Here is a 26,597-nt window from a genome sequence, read left to right on the forward strand (position 1 = left end):
GTGCTACAGCACAGAATGGCACAAGACAAGAGTTTAGTTCATGTTGTTGGTGCATAAGAAGTCACTGTACTATTAAAAATTTGAGAGTGCAAATCAAACGCACACCTTACATTAAAAAAATAATGAAAAGAATAAAAATGATAGGACACTTTTTAAAAATTCAAATGACTTTAGAAAAATAACAGATGTCTTCACAAATAACCATACAGGTGACTAAAAATATATTCTTTAAAGTGTCCCCACCCACAAAAAAACATTAAGCGTTTCCCATGGCTAAAACTAAAAGCAAAAAACAGGAGTAAACATGGTTTGAGGGCACAGACGTATGAAAAGTTCTTTTGCACCTTTGATATGAATGAAACGATTGAAGAATCGAATGGGCTTGAGGGAGAAGAAGTGGGCCAGATCCTTCATGCCAACTTTAAAAGGGTTCCTGTCATCAAGCTTCAGGTGCGTGTGAACAGAGAGACGCAGGTCCTTCTCAATCTCCTTACACAGCTTGTCGAGCAGGTGCTACAACACAGGAAGAAAGAATCTTAACAAATAAAAGCCTTAAAATAGCCACGAAAGAAGCCTGTTCAGAGCACGCTCTCACCTCCTTGAACACGTCCATGATCTCCTTGTCGTAGCTCTCCAGCAGCTGGTCACATGACTCCATGTGTTTGGAGTGCATCATAGACAGCACACTGTCCCTTAGTGCACTGAACATGTACTGCTCACGCCAATCACCGTGCAGATGGACAGAACAGCAGAATAGCCAAAAATGAGATAACACTCAAAACCTCACTAAAATAAAGACAAAAAATACACACACTAGCACGAAGTATTGTGTAGTGAATATGATGTGAAGCAATATGTAACCTATTACTCATACATTTCTATCTTGTGTATGGTTACACCTCTTACTTTCTGCTGGTATGTGTGTACTCTACTCAACAAGTGTGAGTTAAGAAATTAGCGGGGAAAGAATAATGTGTTTTGCCAGGGTCAATCTGACCCAGTGAACACTGCACTCAGTCCTGTGTGATAAACAGCCCTTATAAAGGTGCAATGAAAGCAGATGTTGCTGTAGTTGAGGGCCAAGGACTTGTAAAGTGTCTTTGTACATTTTCTAGAGATTTCCTCAACTGTTTTTGAGTTACACCACAATGTTTCAGAGTTTCACTGTGTCATGTTCATCACAGGTCTGTCTGCTTACATGTATTCGTGCTGCGTCTACGGCGTTGTCATATACATCATCTAGATAGATGGGAAACACAGCTCGGTGCCAGTACAGGAAACTGCAGTCACACTGAAGCTTGACCCTGAGGAACAAAGAACACTTTGTTGAATATTTTAGCATGCAGGGATAATCTTAAGGTAGGTGAAAGATAAGACTGAATCAGTCCCATCTGCGCCAAATATTTCCACACCATCTAATGGAAACTTCACCGAGATGCCAGATGGCTGTGAGCTTCAACAAATAATCAGTGAGTCACCTGCCAGCATGTGCTTGTGCTGAACATTTGGATCAGTGTCTGAATGGATGTGTTTGTTGGCTTTAGATTAGTGGCATGAGACACATGAGAGTTCTAAATGGTGCATTTTGGATTCTTCTGTCCTTCCGACACGTGGTACTGGACCTCTATAAGTATGTCCTGCTGTGTGTAGACACTTGCACTGTTTTCAGCAAAGCACTAGACACACACACTGGCACGAAGTATGCTGTAGTGAATAGAGTAGACCACTAGAGTGGTTTATTCCAACCACTTCTAATTATAAAAGGCTGCTTTGATTTTTTTGATCGTCATTTTTTTCCCCCCCACTTTGTCAACCTGCTCTAGTTCTTCTTTTTTTATTGTTATGAGTTTACAATTGTGTGTTGTTAAGGTTCAAAATTGAGGAAGGAGAGTACAAACAACCATGGTCCAGAAGAGCTTGGTCAAACAATTGATTTTAATGAAATACACGCGTGGGGGGACCAGCTCCGTTCGCAGACAGCGCTGATCTCCGACTAATCAAAGCATAAGCAGATATTTTATACCATCAGGGTTTGAATTTAATGACGCCCCCTCATGCGTCATCAGATACAATATATGCATAGGTTCCAAGACCACAGTGACTTTTAACACAGTTTAAAAAGGAACATTGTCTCTATCTCAGATGTTTCCTGTCAACCTTTTGACTTTCACTTCTCGTCTGGAACACCAGACCCACATCCTGCAAGAAACTGTTCCTCTTTTGCAGAGACAATTTCGCAGTTGCAAACAAACATGACTAACCTCTCACCTATAAATGATCCCACTAACTGTATGTGTGTCTCGTCCTTAAATGCTCTCTCATCTCACCCGTTGCACTTCTGACCTTTCACCAGAACAGAGGCTCATCCTCACGTGTAATCCTCAGAATAACCTGCACTTAGACTCTGCTTTTAGTTTCACTTCTGCAAAAGGCACACTCTGCAAACCTGCAATTTCCTGTCAGCCTGCAACTTAGTCTTTCTGAAAGACACACACTGTTTAAACATCTGAATGCAATATCAATGCTGTAGATTATATTATTAATGCAATGGTAATGACGATGACCATTAACAATAGCAGCAAAATAATTTCCCTGATCTCCACAGTGTCATTTCAACTTAAGGCTGGTTCCATCCATCCCCCAAACAGTGTCCTGCACTGTGGCGCATGACAAAAGAGGGAAAAGGTCTCACCTTTCACTTAGCTCACTAATCAGATCCAGCTTCTTCAGTACAAGCTGCAGCGGAAGAAGCTCCTCATCCTTGAAAGTTTTCTGGAATAAAATTAAGATGACAATGAAGAAGAAAAGAAAATACGAAGGAAAAATTGTTTCTGTCAAGAGATGTATTCTAAAACACATCTTCAGCTGAGAATCAGAGAGGAGAAACACAGTTTTCTTGCTAGCAAGGGCAGCCACCAGAGCTCACACACAAGAGTGAGGCTCAAAGACTCGCACTGAGAGACTGCCCTGGTCTTTATTTATACATCAGTGGGTGTTTGTTCCTTACATTGGAATGTGGAGGTGTATATGTATGTGTGTGTGCGTGTGTCAGAGTGTGACCCCATAAACGACTTCCCTTAAACCTGCTGGTCTGGAAAATCCAATAGTTCATCTATATGTAAAAAAGGCACTTAGACTAAAACCGACATAGCTACGTTAATCCTACCGTAAAACAATAAGACAAGGTACGACCTTTCCCACGCTCCTAGGATGTGGGTGTGAATGCCAGAGCACTCTGGAATGCACGCAAAGCTTTTGCAGACTATTAAGGATCGCACATCCTATCACTACCATATGTAAACTTATATTATTAAAAGATTATACTGACTACTAAGTACAATTTTCTATTGACGGTTTGTGTATAAAATGAAGTCTCCTCCTGACTTACCAGCTGAGTGCCGACGCAGAGAGCCAGAGACACCACAAGGCGTCGCTCCTTTGTGCTGGGACCACTCAAAGCATTTTCTGCCAGCACCAAAGAGGACAGCACATCCAACCGCTGCTCACTGTACTTCTTGTCAGAGATCACCCTTTTCTTGAGGGAGAGAAGACATTTTTATTAAATGCTTCAATTCAATGTTATTTATACAGCACAAAATCACAACAACAGTTGCCTCAAAACTCTTTATACTGTAAGGTAGACCCTACAATAATGGTACACCATTCAGAAAACGCATTCAAAGAGCACATCTGCACTAATGTCAGTTTTACCATGTCATGGAATTTTCTGTTAATAAAGTTTGCAATGCGATCAGCTGTAGGGAAGCCTTTTATTTCTGCATTCACAGTTATACAGTCATGAGAGCTCTGCCCTTAAGACGTTGCAGCAACCCTTTTATAATATCACACACACACACACACACACACACACACACACACACACACACACACACACACACCCTGTAAGAACTTCTTTCCGCAGTTTCTTGTCTCCCCCCCACCATGCTGTTGCTGTGCAATACCTGGGCAGGAAGCAAACTCCTACACCCTATGTTGCAGGAAGCACCTGGCACTGGTCTTTCTGGGAGTTTCCTCCTTCTATGCCCTAACAGTCACCAGATAACAAAGTTAAGCAGGCTATATCAGGTCATATTTGCACGCCTGTCATTCAACCTAGAGATGAAGCTACATAAAACTTCTACAATGGAAATTTTAAGCACCTGAACCCAAATAAAGAATAAACTAGAAATGTTCCATCATAACCATTTTAAAGACAGCAACCCACATCTGTACTGAAATCTAAGGGGTTTGTCAAGAGATTTTCTACATTATACAATATAACCAAATCTCTATAATACAATATAATCAAGTGTGCCTTATATTTTGTGTGTTCATATATTTTCACATAACCAAGCTTATTGTTAAAGAGAACATAATGCATTCCTTACCTCAGTGTGTGATGTCAGATAAGCATGATATACTTCTGCATTGTTATTTTCAGTGTATGTGTGCAAGGTCAGATAAGCTGAGATAATGCCCGAAGTACTATGTAAACTTACTTTCACTATAAATAAAGCAACCGAGCCTGCACTCTGTGTGTGTGTCTTCCCAGAGACATTCACCCGTGCGCACGTATTCTAATACTCTCTGAGTCGGTCTGCAGTGTCTTATTTCTCTTACTTGTGTTTGAACAAATGTCTACCCCTGACAGGGTTCTTCTTTGCTCAAGCTTCATCTCTAAAAAAAACGTTTATGAAATTCAACTCTGAGCAACCTTGACAGAAAACGTAGTGGAAATGGTAACATAACTGTAATCATCAATTCAACTCATAAATTTTATTTATATAGTGCCAAATTACAACAACAGTTGCCTTAAGGCAACATTGACAGGATTTATTGCTTGTTTCGTTTACCTTGGCAATGCTGATGGCACTGAGCGCCAGCGCCTGCAGCTGCTGAGTGATGTGAGAAACGGAGTCAGCAACAACCATAGAGCGTCTGTGAAACGTGTGCTCCACAGCCTGAGAGGAGAGTCACATGACATTCATTATTTTTCTCAATGCAACAGGTATTTAAACAGAGGGGCAACACTCAAACACACACACACACCTTGAGTAACTCAACTAGTCGACAGAGAGCTTTGACCGATGTCTTGGTCATGGGCCGCTGCATCGACACGTACATGTTCATGGTCGTCTTGATAATGGTACTGACGGTGTAAGCATACAGAATACCCTATAAATGAAACACAACACTTTGCTAAATAACGGGTCAAACATGAATGTAGTGCTCCACACAACTTTATGAAATGAAACAGGAAGTAGATTTATCTAACTGAAGACGACAAATCAATAAAGTTACTTCTGCGGTGAGAAGATACTCAATGTAAAAAAAAGAAAGAAAAAAATCATTCATGCATTCAGAGATTATACAAAATAAAAAGTCATTTGTTGGAATTGATATTTTTTATATTGTCATTTGTGCTTAGGAACACAATCATTTATGCTTAGAAATATATAATCATCTGTATGCTGATAAAAATCATATCCTTATTAGGTCTGATAAGATTCTGTGTGCACTCGTGTACCATGAGATGAGAGGAAGCAGCCTCGATGTTATAATTTCCATTATAGCTTTAGGAACTAGATTGTTCTGTTTGTTAAGAGTGCAAGACTTCACACCTTTAAATGTTCGTCTGAGACATGACCTGTTGCAAGTTCCTGTTCCTATCATTTAGCGAGACGCTTACTTCTGCTTTCCTGCATACCTCATACACACAGTTTAAGTTCATTGAAAGGCCATATGTCAATTTATAGTGATTACACACACACACACACACACACACACACACACACACACACACACACACACACACCTGCTTAAGAATGTCACATGTATTTGTAATTGCATATTCATGAATGATTGCTCGCTGACAATAAAAAGAGCTGTAGCGAAGGAATCAGTCGAAGTTGGCTGAGTTCGGGTGAAGGAATCTTTTCCTCAACTTTGGCTGACTTCCCTCGCAAGCCACTAAACACGGAGAGCGCCTTCTTGTCTTGTCTTGTCATGCAGTTGAGTGTCTTGTGTTCCAGCGGGGTTTGTGCCTAGATAAACCCAACACACTACTCACCTGTACAAACACATTACACCTGCTGTTAAGGTCCTCTTGCAACTTCTCACTTTTTTGTTCTTTGTACAAGATGGACTCCATCTTCATCATCCAAGAAGTAACAAACAGATAGTAGGACTGAATGTCCCTGAACACAAACAATATGTTTAGATACTTCACTTTATATTTAATAAATGTGGCTGACATTCAGCTTTACTCACTTTGTTAATGTCTGCGCTCTTTGTTGCAGGTATGTGTCTCTCTGTGCTTTGATGGCCTGTAGACTCTTCCTATCCATCAGTTTAGCTGCAGCAGGGACCTTATTGGTGAGGAAAGTGTCGGGAAACCAGATGATGTTTGCAACCAGAGTGACTGCTGGAACCTAAGTGAAGATGTTGACACACAAGAGCAGACTTTTAGTTCTCAGGCCAGATCAAAGAAAACAATGAGCAGGGACTCCCACTGAACAAGTAATAAAAAGTCCAAGAACAGAAATCCACCTTTTTACAGACATCGAGCAGCGCCTTGTAAAGCTTTTTGTCAACACTCCTGAAAATGTGAAAGTGAAGCACAAAGAGACCACAGACACCAGCATATTTGTCTCTCTGGTCAATTTCTGAAGGTTCACCTGAAAAAGAGAAAAGAAACACAACCAGAAATAAGTCCGGCTCTGAAGAACAACTTAAAGGAAACTAGTCTATTGTGGAAGAAGAAACAACTGACCAATTTTGGATTCAACACTTGCAAATATGGTGCGAATGTTGAAGGCAAACTCCTCAGCAAAGGCACTGTTTTTGGAAACTGCTACTCCCTCCCCAGGATCATCAAATCTTTGTTCGACACAGGCCTGTTGCAGATCATACGAATAATGTTCATCATATTATCTTCCCAAAAACCTCTACTTAACACCAATATAATAATAAATTAAGGGAAAGTCACCTGGAGTATCATGCCATCCAGCAGTTGCCCCTCCAGCTTGAGCAAGAGCTTCTCAAAAGGTTTCAGCTTGTCTTCAGGAATGGAAAATTTCCCAGGGTTATGGTGCACAGATTTCAGTAACCTGTGTAAGGGATAAACAGCAAGAGTGAACAGGAAGGATTGCAAGATGCTCGTGAGACCTTCTATAATGTATGGTTTGGAGATGGTGGCATAGACAGAGGTAGAGCTTGGGTTTTTCAGTGAGAGTGACCAGGATGGGTGTTGGGTCTGCACTTCCACAGGCCCTGCTGTTTCAGAAACATATTCCTGTTAACGAAGCAAGACGAACAGCTCAACCAGTTTTTCACATGCTAGCAAGGGAAGGATCTCAGAACAGCCCTTCTGCCGTCGGTGTCAGAACACTTCGAAGAACCAGCTTCCTCTGCAGCCTTTTATTTCTGTGACAGAAATAAAATTTACTTAAACAAATTTACTTAGTCCCTAAGTAAAGCGCTCCTAAGGACCCCAAAGCGCTTTACACTACAATCAGTCATTCACCCATTGGTGATGGCAAGCTACACTGTAGCCATAGCTGCCCTGGGGCAGCACTGACAGAGGTGAGGCTGCCAGACACTGCCGCCACCGGGCCCTCTGACCACCACCAGTAGGCAAACATGGGGTTAGTATCTTGCCCAAGGATATTTGGCATGTAGACTGGAGGAGCCTGGGATCAAACCACCGACCTTGCGGTGAGTAGGTGACCCGCTCTACCACCTGAGCTACAGCCATTCAACAATTTGACTCTAACAATGGGGAGGATTAGAAATGAGTATATCAAAAGTATAGTATATCAGCTCAGGTTGAGCAGTGTAAAGACAAAGTGAAAAGGCTGAGACGGTTTGGACGTGCAGATGACTACACTGGACAAAGAATGCTGAATATGGCGTTACCAGGTCAGAGGAAAAGAGGAAGACTACAGAGATGCTTTTCAGATCTAGTGCGAGGTGTTCCCACACATACGTGGGAACTCCTCGCATGAAAAAGGAAGAAAAACATCGGCTAACTCCAACAAGTATGTAGATTTTAACATATGTTTTCACTTAAGGGGCTGGCCTATATGAAGGCCACTTTGCAAAAAACAAACTCCAGAAATCTTGGGGCCAGTATAAGATTTGCCCCATATTCAGTTACATGTCTGTAACTGAATATATAGATTCCACGACCCAAGCAGGGAACAAAACCAGATGCATATATTTACCACTGAGTGTAAGTGCACATATATGTACGTGTGATTGTGTGAGTGTGTGGAAGAAAAACCTACAAATAATAAATCAAACCCCAGTACTTATGTGAACAAAAGACTGGGATGCAGTTCTGTATTGTGGCAGATATATTTTGCTTTACTTTCATAATTACAGGTCACATTCTCTTCATATTTATGAAAACACATGTCTACAGTGTACTATTTAACAGGTCAAGTGATCATTAAACTGTAGCTTATAAACTATGACTATGCAATGAGACACTTGTGTGACACGAGGAAAACAGCGATCATTCTAGAGTGAAGGTAAGGACAGAAACCTCAACATACATGAATGGAGGTTGTTGTGTTTGGCGAGTCCTGCCTGCTCCTCAGCATCATGTATGCAAACTGTTTTTTGTTTTTACAGAAACTTAACTCGTTTACCTATTTTTAGACTAAAATAAAAACAAACAAAAAAAACCACAAGAGAAATGTGCTTTTATAGCATTCTATACCCTTTCCTGTCCGAATGTGGTGATTTCTGGCCAGAGATGTGGAACTGCTTCATTGCATCTTTTACACTGTATGTCACATGCCATCATAGCTTACTGGGTAATTACCTTTTATACATCTTCCAGTGGTCTTTTAGTGTGTTGTGATTTTCCATAATCTCATCAAGTGTGAGCAGCACCACCAACAACTCTCCCAGGTGTTCGTATACTATCTGCAAAGGAAAAGCAGGGCAGACATGGTATAAATGACTGAGTAACATCTGCAAATACTAAAGGTCTCACAAAATTTGAACCCTACCTGGAAATGGACACCAGAGGATTCTATGATTTTTGTTGCACCCCTGTAATTTAGAAGAAAGATAGTTTAGTACATTCTGTTTGACCATGACAGAGCAAAATACAGCCTGGGAACCAGCTCATGCTTCATTCGCTATAGCAAATACCCAAGTCAGGCCATTCACAACCACTTATCTAATATGAGGTAGGTTGGATACAATGAGACTGTCATTGCAGAGTAGCTGAGGACTTTCATTAAATATAAAGTGCACACAACCTCTCTCTGCAATCCTGCAAAAATAGTGCAATGACTGTAACATTATGGTCATGTATTCATGGTTCATACTTGTTGCTGTTGTAGAGTGCTGCCAGCTGATGCACAATACTGACCACCACTTCATAACATCTGGATACAAAGCAGGACAGCTCCTATGAAAGGACAAAGGAAAATAAATATTTCTGTCTTCCAGACATCAGTAAATAAGGTTATGGCAGAAATCAGTTACTACCCACCTGTAGGAATGAGATGAATCTGCCCATCTGAATCTGGGACTCCCCCTCAACAACACTGGTTTCAGACACTGTAAGAGAAATTCACACATGCCTTTTTTTAATCTTAATAAGCACTGTGTATCACAGAGGGCAAACCTAGAACAAAAACAACATGAAACAGTAAAAGTTGACAGATTACCTCCTTCTCCATAGTACAATAGGCCATTGTAGAATTTGGTTTCTGCCTTGAAAAGCAACAAAACGAGGCTAAATTAATATCTTAAAGAAAACAAAGTAAAAAAAAAAAAAAAGAGCTACTAAAATTGCTGAAAGTAACAGTAGCTTTACTTCCACCTTAGTCAAGAGTATGCAGACATGCCGATATAAACATGACATAATCATAAGCCATGCACAAAGTAACTGAGCTGTTTGACCACACTTACCTCATATTTAAGCTTCTTAACTTCACTACAGAGAGCAGCATAAACTGTGATAACTTTGTTCAGGACCTGCACACAACCAAAGTGACATTTGTTTTTGTTTTGTTTTTTAAAAAAAGAACAACTCTGTGGATATGAAAATGAAAAATGACTAATTTGTTTGTCTTTACTTACCTTATTGTCAGTTTTAATTAATTCTAATAAGGATGACTGCTCATAGGGAAGAAGCTGAAAGGGCATAAAGTATAAGGAAGGAAATTACGCAAGTTATAACTGTGTAAAAGCAATGTCAGTCTTTTCAACCAAGCCAGTATATTTGGGGGTTTTACCTTAAGGGCGATGGGGTCCAGAGTAAAGTCCCATACATCTCCAATGGACTCATCCAGAGCCTCTTCAATACCCTTCAGCTGAGAGGTGTACTCCTCCAGAAACTTCCTGTAGTTCTTCAGTTGAACCTCTGTGTGTATCTCTGTTGGGAGGAAGGTTTGACAACGTTACTGACTTTTACTAACCAGAAAAAAAATATGGGTTGATTTTCTGCCCTTCCTTTACAAGTTTACAACATTTTATAAGCAACAATGCTGCTCTTGCACTACTAGATTTTCATTAAAGAAAGAGACACTTGTAACTGTCATTTAAAACTTAAAGCATGATTCAGATGCCCAATAGATTCTAAATTTAACCTAAAATGCGTAAATCTACACTATGCCTACATTTTCCAATAAATGTAGTTGAGTAACGGCACATATAGGTCGTTCGTTCAGGTTGTCGTAAATAAATATTTTGAGAGCCTGAGAAGGAAAGTCACAAGGAGATAAACACAGGAAAGCACTGGGCAGTTTTCTCGCCCTAAACATAACATTAAAGAAAAAAACAAACAAGTAAATTAAATGTGAGTAAGCGAAAGAGTACGGCGTTAACTACACAGTCAAAACCAGCTGTCAGATCGATCAGCTGTACGTGACAAACTGCGTCGATTTACGTTCGCCAGCTACAGCTAGCTATTAATTCCACTAATTTACTCCTTCAGTTTTAATTATTCCGGGGGTAGTAAATACTTACTTTTATTTTGATGGCATTTACTAAACATACATTTTGGGAATTAAACAGCAGTGTGCAGTTTCTTTCACTAATACGAAGCCCAGCTGCAACGCATCGAGCTAGCAACTTGAGCTAGCGGTTGATGCTAAAGTAGTAAACTTTAGCCTGCCACAGTCTTTCTTTGCATGTCAGGGCTCAATTGAGCACTTACTTTGTGAACCATCGTCAAAACGGTCAAACTCCCAGTCGGGTGAGATGATTTCCACCGCCATGGTGCTAGAATGAATAAGCGAAAACCCAAAACACAGCGCTGCTAAAAAGTAGTACTACACGATCCCATGATGGATCTCATGATTCTCCGAAAGGCCGCTAATGCTCATGGGAAACTGAGTCTCTGAGGAAGGAACACTAGATGAGTTGACACTCAGGATAGACAGACAGATAGGTGTGTGTGGTGATGGGTTGTTAGAATATTGCCACACTGGAGATTGAACACACCATTCAGACATTAACAGAAACCACAAGGAAGAGTCACGCTCTGCAGCAGTGTGCCAGAAGAGATGCCCTCCTGTTGTTCACTTATGGTGTAAGAAAAGGGTAAGGCACATTTTCATTGTTTTTTAACTTGGAAAAAAAGAGACTGGAGTGTCTTAGATTAAAACAAGAAATGTTTCATTATCAAGGGAGTTTGTTATCAGAGGTACTGGAGAGATGGCGAAACACCAGGAAAAAGTAAGCAGTGCAAAATTCTCAACGGAGTCCTTTTTTCTGTCCTTAACCAATTTGATGTTAATCTTCAAACCGGATACACTTTTTTAAGTGTATCTGGTGGGTTCAGCAATACAAGAGTCCGCATTGATAACCGTAAAAACTAAGAACAAAATTATTTATATTTGGATTAGTACTGTTAGATATTTGTATGTTTTTGATCATTTAAGGGTTTGTTAATTAGAACCTGCTTAAACTCTTATCTTAATAAAAGTATATCTTTGTTATTATATGTTGGATGTCTTGTGATTATAAGATACTGTATTTTTGTTATATTAACATTCCCAACTGAAAAGAAGAATAACAAAATAAAAAAACAAAACAAAAAAAAGGACGAATTCGATTCTGACATAGTCTGTAATTTTTTATTTTAGCTTGTGATAAAAAGTAGCTAAAAAGTAACACATTTTGTCCATTTCCCATCTTATAAACTGCCAACCTCAGTGGTTTAGTACCTGGTCATGTCTAAGGAATTTCAAATAAAGAGCACTGTCTCTGCAAGACAATGCAGCCTCAGTGATACTGATGTGAAACGGGCATGAAGAATGATAATTCAAGCAATCCTTGCAATCAGATGATTCTGAAACAGGCTTGTACAAGAAACCCTCTCTCTATCTCTATATGAAAGTTGCACACTTGGCAATGACACAAGTTTTTCTATTTCCTATTTAGATCAACTTTTTCTAATCATTGGCGTAGGAGCAGCTGGAGCAACATATCGCTGAACCAAAGTTTGCACCATGGTTGTCCAAGAGTCACAGGATACAAAACTGACCCACAGTGATTCTGTTTCCCCAAGCCAACAAAACAGATCCAACACATCTTTATCCCAGTTCTCTGGAAACTCACAGCATTTTACTTCTAATGAAAATATCTATTATGAGCCAGAGGAGTACACCGAGACAGATTTTTTGCTCCCAAATCAGCTTTATGGCAGGTCACGGCTCACCAGATCCCCTCAACCAAAAGATGCAAATGTCTCAGGTGCACCCGAAGAGTCCATCTGTTCCATGGTTGTGCAGATTCTGGTGCCATTTCTGTTGGCTGGGCTTGGAACAGTTTCTGCCGGGATACTGCTCGATATTGCTCAGGTCAGGAACAGAACACTGCAATGTTTAAAATTGTTTTCTTTACATAAATATTTTGCAATATGTATTTTATTTATATGTTTTTTGGGCAGAGCTGGGAGGTGTTCCAAGAAATCACAGAGATCTTAATTCTGGTCCCAGCTGTTTTAGGCATGAAGGGAAACTTGGAAATGACTCTGGCTTCAAGACTCTCGACTGCTGTGAGTGTGTAATTTTACATATTTTACTGAAAAACTACAAGCTTGAGTTTAAAAACATAAAGACAACCACTATTCATTCTATTAAATAAAGTTATGATTTAAAAAGTTAAAGATTAGTAAAAAAAAAATGATACAATGGAAGGGTATACTGACAACAGCCAAATTCTCAATTATAATTCCCCCCCCCCCCCCCTTTTTTTTTAATCATACATGTGGATCATACTGAGACAAATAAATTCCAACAATACTCCAAAAATGTTTATTTGACTGCACATTGTTTTTAGAAAATACCATTTTCAATTGTTACCAAATTTATTTGCAACATTTTCCCTAACATCCACAATCTGCACTGTAACACTGGAGCACATTCATTTTTCAAATCACAAGAATCACATTTTTTCCCCTTTCTGTTACTAATATTACAGTAGTAGATATTTAAAACCCCCACCCCCTCAACCCATGCACGACCCTACCAGACTAGACATGTTTGCTAGTTCATGAGACACAAGTATCAGTGTCAACTGGTGGCAAAGGGAAATGCCATCGTGCCAGGATCAAGTATTGTCTTTTGTTCTATCTGCAGAAGGGGCCATAGCAACAACACATGGCTACATGTCTTTCTTTTTTGGGCTGAAAAGCCAGAGGATATGGGGGCATTAGTCCAAGATATTCATTACCCTGTGTTTCGGTGCCCTGGAGCGAGTGCATAATGCAAACACACACACACACACACACACACACACACACACACACACACACACACACACACACACACACACACACACACAGATTGGTTTTGGTGATTAAATTATCAGAATAATTTTCAACAGTTAAAAGTATGAACAGAAATAAACTTAAATAATAAAGTTATAAATAAAGAAAGTCAAGATCTTTTTTCACACAGTAGAACTTTCAAACACATTACTGCCAGTTAAGGGAATCCTATTCTGATCACTTTACCAAATCCATATAGGTTTTACCAAAATGCAACTCAATAAAGTCAGAACATAATGATGTCTTTGAAACACCACTGCTTAAGAGTAGTGTTTTATAATAGATAGTAAATAATTGATAGTAAACTGCTTCCTTTTCTTGCTATGTATACCTTAATATACATACAGGCAGCCTGGACTTATTTGGTAATTTTGGCTGTAAAAGGGTCAGAAATCATACTATAAGCGAATGCTTTTGCACTTTTCAGAATAACCTCCGCTTTCAATATCTGACAGTCATTTTACATTATTGTATTGTTATGACAATGGAACAGTTTAAAGTGGGAAAAAACACAAAATAGACTCAGTTTTTTCAGATTTATAGTTAAGTGGAAACTGATATTCAACATGAACAAATGTAACACAACATCAGCTTTAAATATGAACTATACTAAATATGTACAAAAACATTTTTTGAGCCTAAGACCACTCTGTTTTTTTAATATATTGTCCCTTTTATATTACAAAGTTCCAGATGTTTTTAGGCATTGCCACTTCTCCACACCCGCATCTCTGCTTCATGCGTCATCAATTCTTACCTGTGATTGAACCGTCATGGCTCGTGCATTCTAATGATGCACATGTAATGTTTCGTAAACCTCGTCTTCTCTTTCACTAACCATTTGAAATGTCTCCTAAGTCCCAACTGGTCGAAGAGTTACGGTAGTGCAAATCACCCATTGTAAAACCTAGCAGAGTTGACTTTTCAGTGTTCAGAGCAACGACTGTAGATTCTCCATTCACTTACTTCCTGTATTATTTTGTTAGTCCTCTGTATCTGGTGCCTTGTCCTTTGCTTTGCTTCTTTTGTTATCATCACACATAGTTTAAGGTGTGCTCTTTAATCCCAGCCTTTCTACTCTTCATAAATACCTCCTGTATCTATTTAAAGTTTCAGTTTGCATCTTCTCCTGTTGCCCTTCCCTGCAGAGATTAATGATGCCTCTCTTGGATGCATTGCCTCAATAAAGATTCCAGTCTCCATTTGACTCTGCAACTTGCATTTTATGACACACAAGAATGCACAGAGATGCACAGGAAAGACGATCTGGAAAAACATATGTTGTTTAAAGGCTTAGTATGTATTTGAAAAACCAGACACTTAAGCTAGCTGGAGAGAAACTGTTGGATCTTGTATATAAACTTTATCAAACCTGTCACTTGTGGATTCATTTTTTTAAAGATCCAATTAAAAATCAAATCGCTCCAAAAGATCCTCTGGAAAAGAACAGAGTTTGTTGAACAGTCATATAAACAATAAAACAAAACTTTACAACAACAGAGAAGGAAAAGAACACAAAGCAAATGACAACCAATAACATAACATAACTTTCTGGGCATTATTCCCAGACCTTATAGGCCGTCTTCATTACTTTGACAGATTTATAGTCAGGGTCAGCTCGTAGGATCAGAAACAATGGCTGTTGTGCCAGTCTTACAGTTAAAAGTAATAAATCCTACTTGACATTTTTATGGCTTTTATGAAAATAAGTTATAGTGCAAAAAATTAACCACAAATCTTACTAATTAGGAATTTCTAAAACTTTGGACAATTTGTGTTGTCAAAGTAATCCATAACTAATAATAATCTCCATCTGGACCCCTTTTTTTTGTTTACAAACTATAAGTCATAAACCTGTCAAAATGCAGCAAAAAACTGTCAAAACTACCCATTAATTTGAATGATTAGATTGCAAGACAAAAGCCGTGCAACTTTTACTTCTAGAGTCCTTTTGCAGTAAATCAATAAGATCTAGTTTCATTTTTATGTTACAGAGTTTTTGGGGCAGTTGTCTTCTGTGTTTCTTCTTTCCGTGTGTCCGCTAGTTTGAAAGGCTTGGTCCGCCCTGCCCGTCACAGTTTGTAACTGGTGTCCCGAATCCAAAAAATGTTGAGCAATGAAACAAACCAACAGAAGCCCAGAAGAGTGCAATCAAACAATGAGTTTATTAAAACACACGCAGGAGAAGAAGTATGCAGCATCACATCAGCACACGACTCCTGCTAAGAATACACTTGAAAATGATTTTATAACATCAGGGTTAATGCCCCTTCTCACGTCGACTACAGATCAAATACATCGATTAGATTAAAAGGTACATCTTAGATGGCTAAAAACAGACACAGAAGTTCCTCTTTCTATAACACCTTCCATACACGGCAATGAGTTGCAAGCCTAGATGGTCCCTGAGAGCTTGTCCTTTTCTTGACTTGTCTTCTGTCATCTGTTACTAAGCAAACTAAAATGCGGTTAGAAGCTAAATGAATTTCAGGCCTTTGGCCTGACAGGTTTCTGGATTATATGCGTGTCATAAGCATGTACGCAATCCTTCTGTGCTCCAAGTCACCTACACAGTATGTGAAGACATAGCGCTTCACGAAGCTTAAAACCTTCTTTAATAGACTGAGCATCAACTCTGAATGAGCACAAACATGCAATGTGTATAAAATGATTATGGCTGCACCTGTAATAAAAAGGTTAATATGGTGGCAGTAGCTTTAATAAACATCTTTAATGCAATATCAATGCTGTAGGGTATATTATTAATGCAATGTTAATAATGCGGGTTATATTGTAGCAGTAAAATAATTTCTGTATCTCCACACTGGTCATGTGACTGGATGGCTATATCTGATTGGTGAAAGAGTTACAGGTAACTCCACTGGCGGGATGATCCATTATTAGTAGTTATCTAATGTGTGAAATGAATTATTTAAAAAAGTGTCAAATATCACTATACAGTTGTACAGTGAGATACAGAGCATCTCCAACTCAGTGCAAACATGTGTGGGTGGGCTGGGGGGTGCACAGTTCTGCAGCACTATATACATCTGAACAGTATTAACAGAAAAAGTATATAAAATGTACAAATATACAATCCAGAGTAAAAAAGTAAATATGTAAATAAATAGTTTTATGTATATACGATTCGGGTTATTGCACATAGAATTTGGTATTGCACGGTCGTGGTTTATAGAGGTAAATGGGAAAATTGGGGGTGGGACTGTGTTATTGGCGCATGTATGAGTTAAGGGTGGTTATGGCCTTTGGGAAGAATCTGTTCTTGAGGCTGTGGGTCTTTGTGCTGAGGCTAAAACCAGGCTGGGAACGGTTTTTGATGATGTGTGCTGCTCTGCTGAGGCAGCAGGAGAAATAAATGTCCATCAGGGAGGGGAAGAGGGCAGCCAATGATCTTCTGTGCTGCCTCGACTACACTCTGAAGCCTCGCTCTGTCTGCCTTAGTGCAGCTGCCATACCATACTGTGATTCAGTATGTTAGCAGGCTCTCAATGGACGAGCGGTAGAAGGTCAGCAGCAAGTTGGAGTCCAGCTTGTACTTCCTGAGGACCCTCAGGAAGTGCAGCCACTGTTTGGCCTTCTTGACTACTTCTTGAGTACTGCTGAGATGTTGTCTGTCCAGGAGATGTCAGCGGAGATGAGGATGTATAGGGGGGTTGAGTCCGTGCTGTGCCTCCTGAAGTCGACAATGACCTCTTTGGTTTTCTTAGTGTTCAGTTCCAGGTTATTTTTGGGTGTAGAGAGAATACTGGAGGGGGCTCAGCACACAGCCCTGTGGGGACCCAGTGCTCAGTGTGCGAGTGGAGGAGAGATGAGGGCCGAGTCCGTTTGTAAGAAAGTCCTTTATCCAGGCACATGTGAGAGGGGAGAGGCCAAGAGTGACTAGGATGGGATGGCTGCCTGATCAGTGAGAGGTTCAAGATTCTGGTGAAAGTATGCAGGGTTTTTGATTTGGGAAAACCCAAATGCTTTTGTCCACAGTCACAGTTCCAATACAGAACTTGATATAGTCCAGTACTGATCCTGTGAAAGTTTCTAGGTCCTGGTGTTCTGATTCTAATCTGATTTTGTGAAGCAGTCCTGCTGTTTGGAGAGAGCATTTTCAGGCCAGCTTTTAACAGTTTTTGTGGTGGGCCTGGCACTGTGTTTGAGGGGGGTGTAGGCTGGGAAGAGCAGGAGGGAGAGGTGGTCGGACTGGCCAAGGTGGGGGAGGGGTATGACTCTGTTAAGGGTTCAAATATTGAGGAGGAGAGTAAAAACAACCATGGTCCAGAAGAGCTTGGTCAAACAATTGATTTTAATGACCACACGCAGCGTGGTGAGATGTACACTGCAAAACATCAGCTGTAGATCTCCACCCAAAAAGACACTTCAGATTGCTTTTGATTCATCAGGGTTAACGCCCCCTCATGCGTCATCAGATACAATACATGCATACGTCAAATCAAAACCACAATGACTTTTAACACAGTTTGAAAAGAACATTGTCTCCGTCTCCACGGCAGGTGTCTTTCTGTCGCTGCCGGACACTCGCTTATCGTCTGAAACATCAGGCCCACATCCTGCAAGAAACTGTTCTTTTTTGCAGAGACAGTTTTGCAGTTGCAAGAAAAACATGATTAACCTCTCACCTATAACTAAATCTATCAACTGTGTGTGTGTGTGTGTGTGTGTGTATATGTCACGACCTCAGCTGCACTTTGTCTCACCTCTGCTCATAACCTTTCATCAGACAGAAGGCCAGCACGTACACAACTGAAACTATATGTGTAATATATTGAATAAATCTCATAAGCAAGAACCACTACTAGAAGCTTAATGGAGGAGCCTGGCTGTGGCCTGCTGGCTGATGGGGGAGCCTGGCTGTGGCCTGCTGGCTGATGGTGGAGCCTGGCTGGGCCTGCTGGCTGATGGTGGAGCCTGGCTGTGGCCTGCTGGCTGATGGGGGAGCCTGGCTGGGCCTGCTGGCTGATGGTGGAGCCTGGCTGTGGCCTGCTGGCTGATGGGGGAGCCTGGCTGGGCCTGCTGGCTGATGGGGGAGCCTGGCTGTGGCCTGCTGGCTGATGGTGGAGCCTGGCTGTGGCCTGCTGGCTGATGGAGGAGCCTGGCTGTGGCCTGCTGGCTGATGGTGGAGCCTGGCTGTGGCCTGCTGGCTGATGGAGGAGCCTGGTTGTGGTTGTTGGCAGGAAGCTCTCCACCCTGGAGGAGGTGATCTTTAATAAAATAATATAAAAGTATATTCTTATATAACTGCAAACCTGCAGTTTCCTGTCAAGACTTTTAGGCCCAGATTATATTCAAAGGTGAGCCTTTCATATAATGCAATGTAATCTGCCTATAAACAAGATTATAAAAAGCATTCAAAAGCATTTAAGAATATAGATTCAACTCAACAGTTTAAGGTGGTTATAGCTGCACCTGTAATAAAGGCTAATTGGGTACCAATATGTTTAAACATCTGAATACAATATCAATACTGTAAACTGTATTATTAATGCAATGGTAATCTGGACAATAGCAGTAAAATAATTTCTCTAATCCCTACAATATGCATGCTTGATGTTGGAGTAAATATGATCTAGGGTGTTCTCTCCCCTGGTGGGACATTTTACATGCTGATAGAACTTTGGGAGTACAGTCTTTATGTCGGCCTTATTAAAGTTACCTGCAAATATGTAAACACCTTCAGGGTGGACCTGCTGCTGTTTGTTAATGGTGTTCAGCAGGATAGACAGCGTTGTGTTTACACGTCGTGTCAGGTGGCATGTACACAGCGGTGATGATCACTACTGTTAGCCATCTTGGTAGAAAAAAAGGCCGGCATTTTACTGACATGTACTCGAGGTTCGGGGAGCAGTGACTGTTTATAATTGTCCCGTTGTTGCACCAGGCCTCATGCACCTAAATACAGAGTCCCCCTCCCTCTGCTCAAGCCCCCCTTTACTCAAGTAAAAGTAAAAAGTATGGTTCAATGGTCCTTTTAGAAGTATACTTTTTTCAAAAACTTACTCAAGTAAATGGAACAGAGTAAATGTACAGTGGGGCAAAAAAGTATTGTGCAAGTTCCCCCACTTAAAATGATGACAGAGGTCAGTACTTTGCACCAGAGGTACACTTCAACTGTGAGAGACAGAATGTGGAAAAAAATCCATGAATCCACATGGTAGGATTTGTAAAGAATTTATTCGTAAATTCGGGTGGAAAATAAGTATTTGGTCACCTCAAACAAGGAAAATCTCTGGCTCTCACAGACCTGTAACATCTTCTGTAAGAAGCTTTTCTGTCCCCCACTCGTTACCTGTATGAATGGCACCTGTTTGAACTCATCATCTGTATAAAAGACACCTGTCCACAGCCTCAAACAGTCAGACTCCAAACTCCGCCATGGCCAAGACCAAAGAGCTTTCGAAGGACACCAGGAAAAGTATTGTAGACCTGCACCAGACTGGGAAGAGTGAATCTACAATAGGCAAGCAGCTTGGTGTGAAAAAATCAACTGTGGGAGCAATCATCAGAAAATGGAAGACATACAAGACCACTGATAATCTCCCTCGATCTGGGGCTCCACGCAAGATCTCATCCCGTGGGGTCAAAATGATGATGAGAACGGTGAGCAAAGATCCCAGAACCACACGGGGGGACCTGGTGAATGACCTGCAGAGAGCTGGGACCAAAGTAACAAAGGTCACCATCAGTAACACACTACAACGGCAGGGAATCAAATCCCGCAGTGCCAGACGTGTTCGCTGCTGAAGCCAGTGCATGTCCAGGCCCGTCTGAAGTTTGCCAGAGAGCACATGGATGATACAGCAGAGGATTGGGAGAATGTCATGTGGTCAGATGAAACCAAAGTAGAACTTTTTGGTATAAACTCAACTCGTTGTGTTTGGAGGAAGAAGAATACTGAGTTGCATCCCAAGAACACCATACCTACTGTGAAGCATGGGGGTGGAAACATCATGCTATGGGGCTGTTTTTCTGCCAAGGGGACAGGACGACTGATCCGTGTTAAGGACAGAATGAATGGGGCCATGTATCGTGAGATTTTGAGCCAAAACCTCCTTCCATCAGTGAGAACTTTGAAGATGAAACGAGGCTGGGTCTTCCAACATGACAATGATCCAAAACACACCGCCCGGGCAACAAAGGAGTGGCTCCGTAAGAAGCATTTGAAAGTCCTGGAGTGGCCTAGCCAGTCTCCAGACCTCAACCCCATAGAAAATCTGTGGCGGGAGTTGAAAGTCCGTGTTGCTCAGCGACAGCCCCAAAACATCACTGCTCTCGAGAAGATCTGCATGGAGGAATGGGCCAAAATACCAGCTACTGTGTGTGCAAACCTGGTAAAGACCTATAGTAAACGTTTGACCTCTGTTATTGCCAACAAAGGTTATGTTACAAAGTATTGAGTTGTGTTGTGATATTTTGATACCACGGTAGCATTTACAGGATATTGTTTTATACAGAAAAGAGTTACTCAATAAGGCCCATTTACTAGTTGTTTTTCTCTTTCTCTCTGACCCAAGAATTGATGTGTAAGAATCACAGGCTGGTACCCCAAGGTCGAAAATACCACAGAGACGAGACCACTTCCTTACTCCCATCCTCCCTTCTTTATCTCTTAGAAAAAGGCTCGTTAAAGGCCAGGTGGTTTGTTTCAGAATTCACTAATGAAAGAACTCTGTATTCTATGTCTAGGAGTGTATTTTGCTGGGATGATCATAAATTGTAGCTGAACTGATAAACTACACACAGGATACTTCTTTGCTCACAAGGCAGGAAGACGTTTCCTTATTTGGTCTGTACCGGTTTGAACTGAGAACTTGCTGACACACGAACCTTTTTTTCTCTATATAAGCTGTTGTATACTTAATAAACCTTTGAGTCGATTGGGAAGACAACCTAAAGCAGTCTCGGTTTTCTTGTTCTCCCAAGCTGCTCCCGAGCTCGTACTAACACGCTGAATGGCATACCTGAGTGTTGCTTTAAATAATTAGGAATCTTAGAAGGAAAGGACAGAACTCTGCTTATCGCTCGTGCCTTGGAGGGAAAACCGGGATGGACATTTTTTTCCTTCAAGTTGTATTTTTGTTATTGACCAAATACTTATTTTCCACCCTGATTTACGAATAAATTCTTTACAAATCCTACCATGTGGATTCATGGATTTTTTTTTCACATTCTGTCTCTCACAGTTGAAGTGTACCTCTGGTGCAAATTACTGACCTCTGTCATCATTTTAGGAGGGGGAACTTGCACAATTGGTGGCTGACTAAATACTTTTTTGCCCCACTGTAGCTCGTTACTACCCAACTCTGGTCTTCTTACTGTTGCCTCACAGCAGGAAGGTCCTGGATTTGAATCCACTGGCCACCTGAGGCCCCACTGTCTGGAGTTTGCATGCTCTCCTCACGTTTTTGTAGGTTCTCTCCGGGTAACTCTTGCTTCCACCCCAAATATATGTATAGAATCAAATTAACTGGTCATTGTTAACTGGTCATAGTTGAGAGTGAGAATGTGTGCACGTATGATTGTCTGTTTCTGAATTAGCGCTGCAATAGACTGGTGATCTTGTCGGATCGTATGATAACATGATAACTGTTATCCAGCTAATGACGAGGAAATCCCGTTTTGTTAGAGTCTATTAAAATCAAATTTGCCTCAAAAGATCCTCTGGAAAAGAGCACAGTACTTTAAACGGAGTTTATTAAACACAGTCATATGAACAGCAGAACAGTACATCACAACACATAGCAAAGCAGCAAAGCAAACCCATGGGGTGTAGAGCCTTTAAGCACAAACAGCAGAGACATACAAGGTAACTGATGGAAAAAGCTTACCTGACTTTTTTATAGGAGTCCACAAACCATCATCCTGGTGCTGGGTAACTTTCCATTTCTTGTCTTTTTACTTATTTAGTTTTAAATTAAAACGATAGGTATTTTCCCAATTTTACAAACATCGATACTTTAACATATTAACTCCAGTTAATATGTTGATTTTACTCATTTTTGTTCTCTTTTTGATCTTCAGCACTTGTCTTATATAACTTCCTGGCACCCCTTCCCAGACCTTTTCATCCATCATTTTAATCAGTCCTTTTATGGCCAAAGTGAGTGAGAAATTCAGAAACAACAGGTGCAAGGACGGCTTCGCAGTAGAAACGATTAATCTGCCTGACAGTTTTGTCAGTTTTGCTGCCAAAAGTAAGCTATAAATTTTATTCATGACAGGTTTTTGACAACTTTGGACAGTGTAGGCTGTCAGAGGTGCATCTTCAGCAGGGCCAACTTCGATTAACCCTTTGTCTTGGCATGTCACCACAGGTCATAACACAATCACAAGTAACAAATTAATCTTAATTATGCTGTTAAATGCTTAACATGGTGTCAATAGAAAATTGTACTTAGTAGTCAGTATAATCTTTTAATAATATAAGTTTGCATATGATAGAATACTGCATGATGACCTCTTTATGACTCAGACTGTTGTTTTAATTCACTGTGACCCGTTATCATGCAGGGAAGGAACAGTACCTGCTAGATAAGAGCTTAACAAGCAGTTTCACTTTGTACCAGGTAGAGGAGCCTCTCCTGGCACACGCACACACACACATATACACATCCACATTCCAATGCAATAAACGAACGCACCTACTGTTGTATATAAATAAAGACCAGGGCAGTGGCAGAGTGCGAGTCCCGGAGCCCTCACTCTCGTGCTGCAAGTAAAACTGTGTGTCTCCACTCTCTGACTCTCAGCTGAAGAAGTGTATTTAGAATACATCTCTTGACACATGGTGAGTCCAATATATAAAAACGCTAGTGTAGGCATATAGTGTATGTCAGTATATATGATTATATAGTATATATGTTCAGTGTATACAAGTTTGTCCATGCTGTCCCCTACCCTTTGTCCTGTGATAGATGGGATAGGTTTCAGACCTCCTGCAACACTGAATTGGATAAACGAGAGAAGATAGATGGATAGTATCTCCATCAGCTAAATGGGTTTGTCATGTAATTAAATTGTAGAAGCACATTTTTTAAGGAGATAAAATGTTTGATGTTGTCAGGTGAATGCAGGAAAAATGGACTCTCCCAGAGAAAAGTGGATGCTGATTGCTGGAAACCTGGCACTCAAGCAGGTACATCATTTTCATTCAAAAAGACAAGGAAATAAAAAACTGTGACAAAATATATGGATAAATTTCAATATATCTGCTTATCTGTGCAGTATGACATTTTGTCTGCCAGGAATGATATTTTCTCACTATTCTTTTCATTTAACAAGCTACAAGCTACAGTGCTGGGCCTGCTGGCTTCCCTAATGGCATCTCTGTTGGGCTGGATGGCAGAAGGACAGATGCCCTTTAATCATATAATGCTCCTATGCTCAACCAGTGTTTCTACTGCATTTGTGGCTTCACTGCTGCAAGGTAAATAATAACTTGCCATTACTACACTGTCCTTGACCTCTCTGTGACAAAGTGGTTAGGCATGAACTCATTTACCACTTGTCCCTTAACGATATTGAGAATTTATTCTTTGTTATTTTACAGTCAACCATAATAGTAGTTACATCCATTACATTCATGCATATGTTTTTTAAAGCAAATACTGTTAACCATCAGGTCATTTGAATTTTCTTCTGTTCACAGGAAAATGTCTGGTAAATTATATTTCTTTATGTTGCTTTGGTTACACTTACCATGTTTGTTCATTTATTCAGGTCCTATATCTAAACCAGGTGTGTGGGAAGGGCCGCCCCAGCACTTCCTGTTTATATAGGGTCATGAGGTCATTGATTGCAAATGAAGGATTTTTCATTTGCAATCAATGTTTTCCAGTCTGGTTTTCGCCCCTCCCATAGCACTGAAACAGCACTTATAAAAATAACCAATGATCTTCTTATAGCAGCTGACTCCGAAGTCCGAAGTCTTTATATTAAGGACCATCATCTTCTTTTCCACATGTGGGCCGCTTCACACTAGAGCGCGTTTGCTGTCACATTTTATTTGTAGTGTGAACAAGCAGACAAAAAAATCGGATTTGATCAAAAAAATCAGAATTGAGCATTAAGACGTTCTTTCCCAGCCTCACATGCTGCTTCCTGTCCGTCAGGAAGTCAGTAATCCACCCGCAGATAGGATCAGGCACATTCATCTGGGAAAGCTTGCCTTGGAGATGGTCTGGAAGGATGGTGTTGAAGGCGGAGCTGAAGTCCACAAACAGGATCCTGGCGTAGGTTCCTGGGGAGTCCAAATGCTGCAGGATGAAGTGTAGTTGATAGCATTGTCTACAGACCTGCTGGCTCTGTATGCAAACTGCAGGGGGTCCAGGAGGGGGGCCGTGAGGGTCTTGAGGTAGGAGAGAACCAGGCGCTCAAATGACTTCATGACCACAGATGTCAGAGCTACAGGTCTGTAATCATTTAGTCCAGTGATCCTTGGTTTCTTGGGGACAGGGATCATGGTAGAGGACTTGAAGCAGGCAGGCACATGACATGCCTGCAGCGAGGAGTTGAAAATGCCAGAGAACACTGGGGCCAGCTCGTTTGCACAGTGTCTGAGGGTGGCAGGAGACACACCGTCTGAGCCAGGAGCTTTTCGAGCATTCAGACTCTTGAACTGTTTCATCACATCTGCTTCATGAATATGAAGGGTTGTAGTGGGAGAAGGTGGTGTGAAATCCTCCTTGGTGTGGGGTGTGGAGGGGGGTGTTGTAGGTGAAGTGTTTGATGGTGGTGATGGCTCTATAGAGATTGACAGACCACGTGATTTTCGCGCATTGCATGCCAGGTACTAGTGGGAAACAATCAAAGCAATGCATCAAACGCAAGCATTTGCAGCACCGCAAAACGTTCATTCTCCGGTTCCAATACCTTTTTGCTTTTTCTTTGCCCCCCAAAAAAGGTATGTACAAAATGAAGGAGAACAATGCCGGTCCATACAAAGACAGACTTGATGAAAAGTCAAAGAAAAGATACGAGGAAAAAAATCAAAGGAGTGAAAGGGTCAGACCCTTAAGAGCAAACAGAGTGGACAAAAGACGTTCGCGCGCTGCCCAACTTTCACCACGCTCAGATTTATAATTATACGCTTCTTGGAGTGAGTGCATACACTCATGAAGTTTAGTAACTTCAGGTCACTGCAACAAGCCCAGGTACAGTTTACTGACGGATGGGTACAGGACCTTGAAATGCATCGTGTAGAATGAAAGACCATTGTACGAACAAAGGTAAGTTTACCAGTCTCACAAATCGTCTTCATAAATACACATTCGTTAACCGTTTATTAATAGGACCTTTGAGGTTAACGGTAATTAATTAGTAGTGGAAATAATTTCTGGTACGCATTACAGAAATGTAGCAGTGACAATAATATTGTATGCTGTAATCGTACTGGGCAATTAGTGATACAAAAAACCTGTTTTATCCTGTGAATAAAAGTATATGTTTTTCTCAATGTACCATAATAACAGAAGCGAAACGCAATATTGTGTCAGGACAATTCACTATTTAAGCACAATAAACAAAGGAGCATAGCGCGACAATTTCTGTTCAGCGCCAGACTTGCTTGTAACCTATATCACTAATTATGTTATGAAAAATGACGTATTAACTACAACAGAAGACTGACCTTTGTGGGAATGCTTGGAGCAGACTAACCTGTGAGCTGGAGTGTTCTGGGACGTTATATTTGGTCTTCGAATGGCTGCAATCCAGGCCATCCGTCGCGTCTTTGTTACTTCGGAAACATGGCTCGAACAATTTCTCTTCA

General features: G+C 40.8%; 2 protein-coding genes across 2 annotated transcripts in view; one reads left to right on the plus strand and one right to left on the minus strand.

The window, feature by feature from the left end:
- washc4 (WASH complex subunit 4) overlaps nt 1-11,342 on the minus strand; it is a 17,180-nt gene extending 5,838 nt beyond the window's left edge. Inside the window, exons 1-21 of the mRNA XM_082539932.1 lie at nt 11,183-11,342; nt 10,260-10,399; nt 10,105-10,158; nt 9,934-9,999; nt 9,690-9,735; nt 9,512-9,579; nt 9,345-9,427; nt 9,021-9,063; nt 8,831-8,934; nt 6,989-7,109; nt 6,773-6,896; nt 6,550-6,677; nt 6,271-6,431; nt 6,071-6,197; nt 5,050-5,175; nt 4,854-4,961; nt 3,389-3,535; nt 2,693-2,772; nt 1,199-1,304; nt 596-712; nt 345-513 (exon numbers count right to left, since the gene is read on the minus strand). Of these exons, the coding sequence (XP_082396058.1) occupies nt 345-513; nt 596-712; nt 1,199-1,304; nt 2,693-2,772; nt 3,389-3,535; nt 4,854-4,961; nt 5,050-5,175; nt 6,071-6,197; nt 6,271-6,431; nt 6,550-6,677; nt 6,773-6,896; nt 6,989-7,109; nt 8,831-8,934; nt 9,021-9,063; nt 9,345-9,427; nt 9,512-9,579; nt 9,690-9,735; nt 9,934-9,999; nt 10,105-10,158; nt 10,260-10,399; nt 11,183-11,243 (2,179 nt within the window). The 5' untranslated portion in view covers nt 11,244-11,342. The remainder of the gene's footprint in view (nt 1-344; nt 514-595; nt 713-1,198; nt 1,305-2,692; nt 2,773-3,388; nt 3,536-4,853; nt 4,962-5,049; nt 5,176-6,070; nt 6,198-6,270; nt 6,432-6,549; nt 6,678-6,772; nt 6,897-6,988; nt 7,110-8,830; nt 8,935-9,020; nt 9,064-9,344; nt 9,428-9,511; nt 9,580-9,689; nt 9,736-9,933; nt 10,000-10,104; nt 10,159-10,259; nt 10,400-11,182) is intronic.
- A 74-nt stretch (nt 11,343-11,416) lies between these two features.
- The window catches only part of slc41a2a (solute carrier family 41 member 2a), a 30,521-nt gene continuing 15,340 nt past the window's right edge, over nt 11,417-26,597 (plus strand). The window contains exons 1-5 of the mRNA XM_082539989.1: nt 11,417-11,568; nt 12,412-12,830; nt 12,920-13,027; nt 23,892-23,963; nt 24,110-24,254. Of these exons, the coding sequence (XP_082396115.1) occupies nt 12,480-12,830; nt 12,920-13,027; nt 23,892-23,963; nt 24,110-24,254 (676 nt within the window). The 5' untranslated portion in view covers nt 11,417-11,568; nt 12,412-12,479. The remainder of the gene's footprint in view (nt 11,569-12,411; nt 12,831-12,919; nt 13,028-23,891; nt 23,964-24,109; nt 24,255-26,597) is intronic.

Source organism: Aulonocara stuartgranti, assembly GCF_965226115.1.
Source record: "Aulonocara stuartgranti genome assembly, chromosome: 7".
In the NCBI taxonomy this organism is placed as follows: Eukaryota; Metazoa; Chordata; class Actinopteri; order Cichliformes; family Cichlidae; genus Aulonocara; species Aulonocara stuartgranti.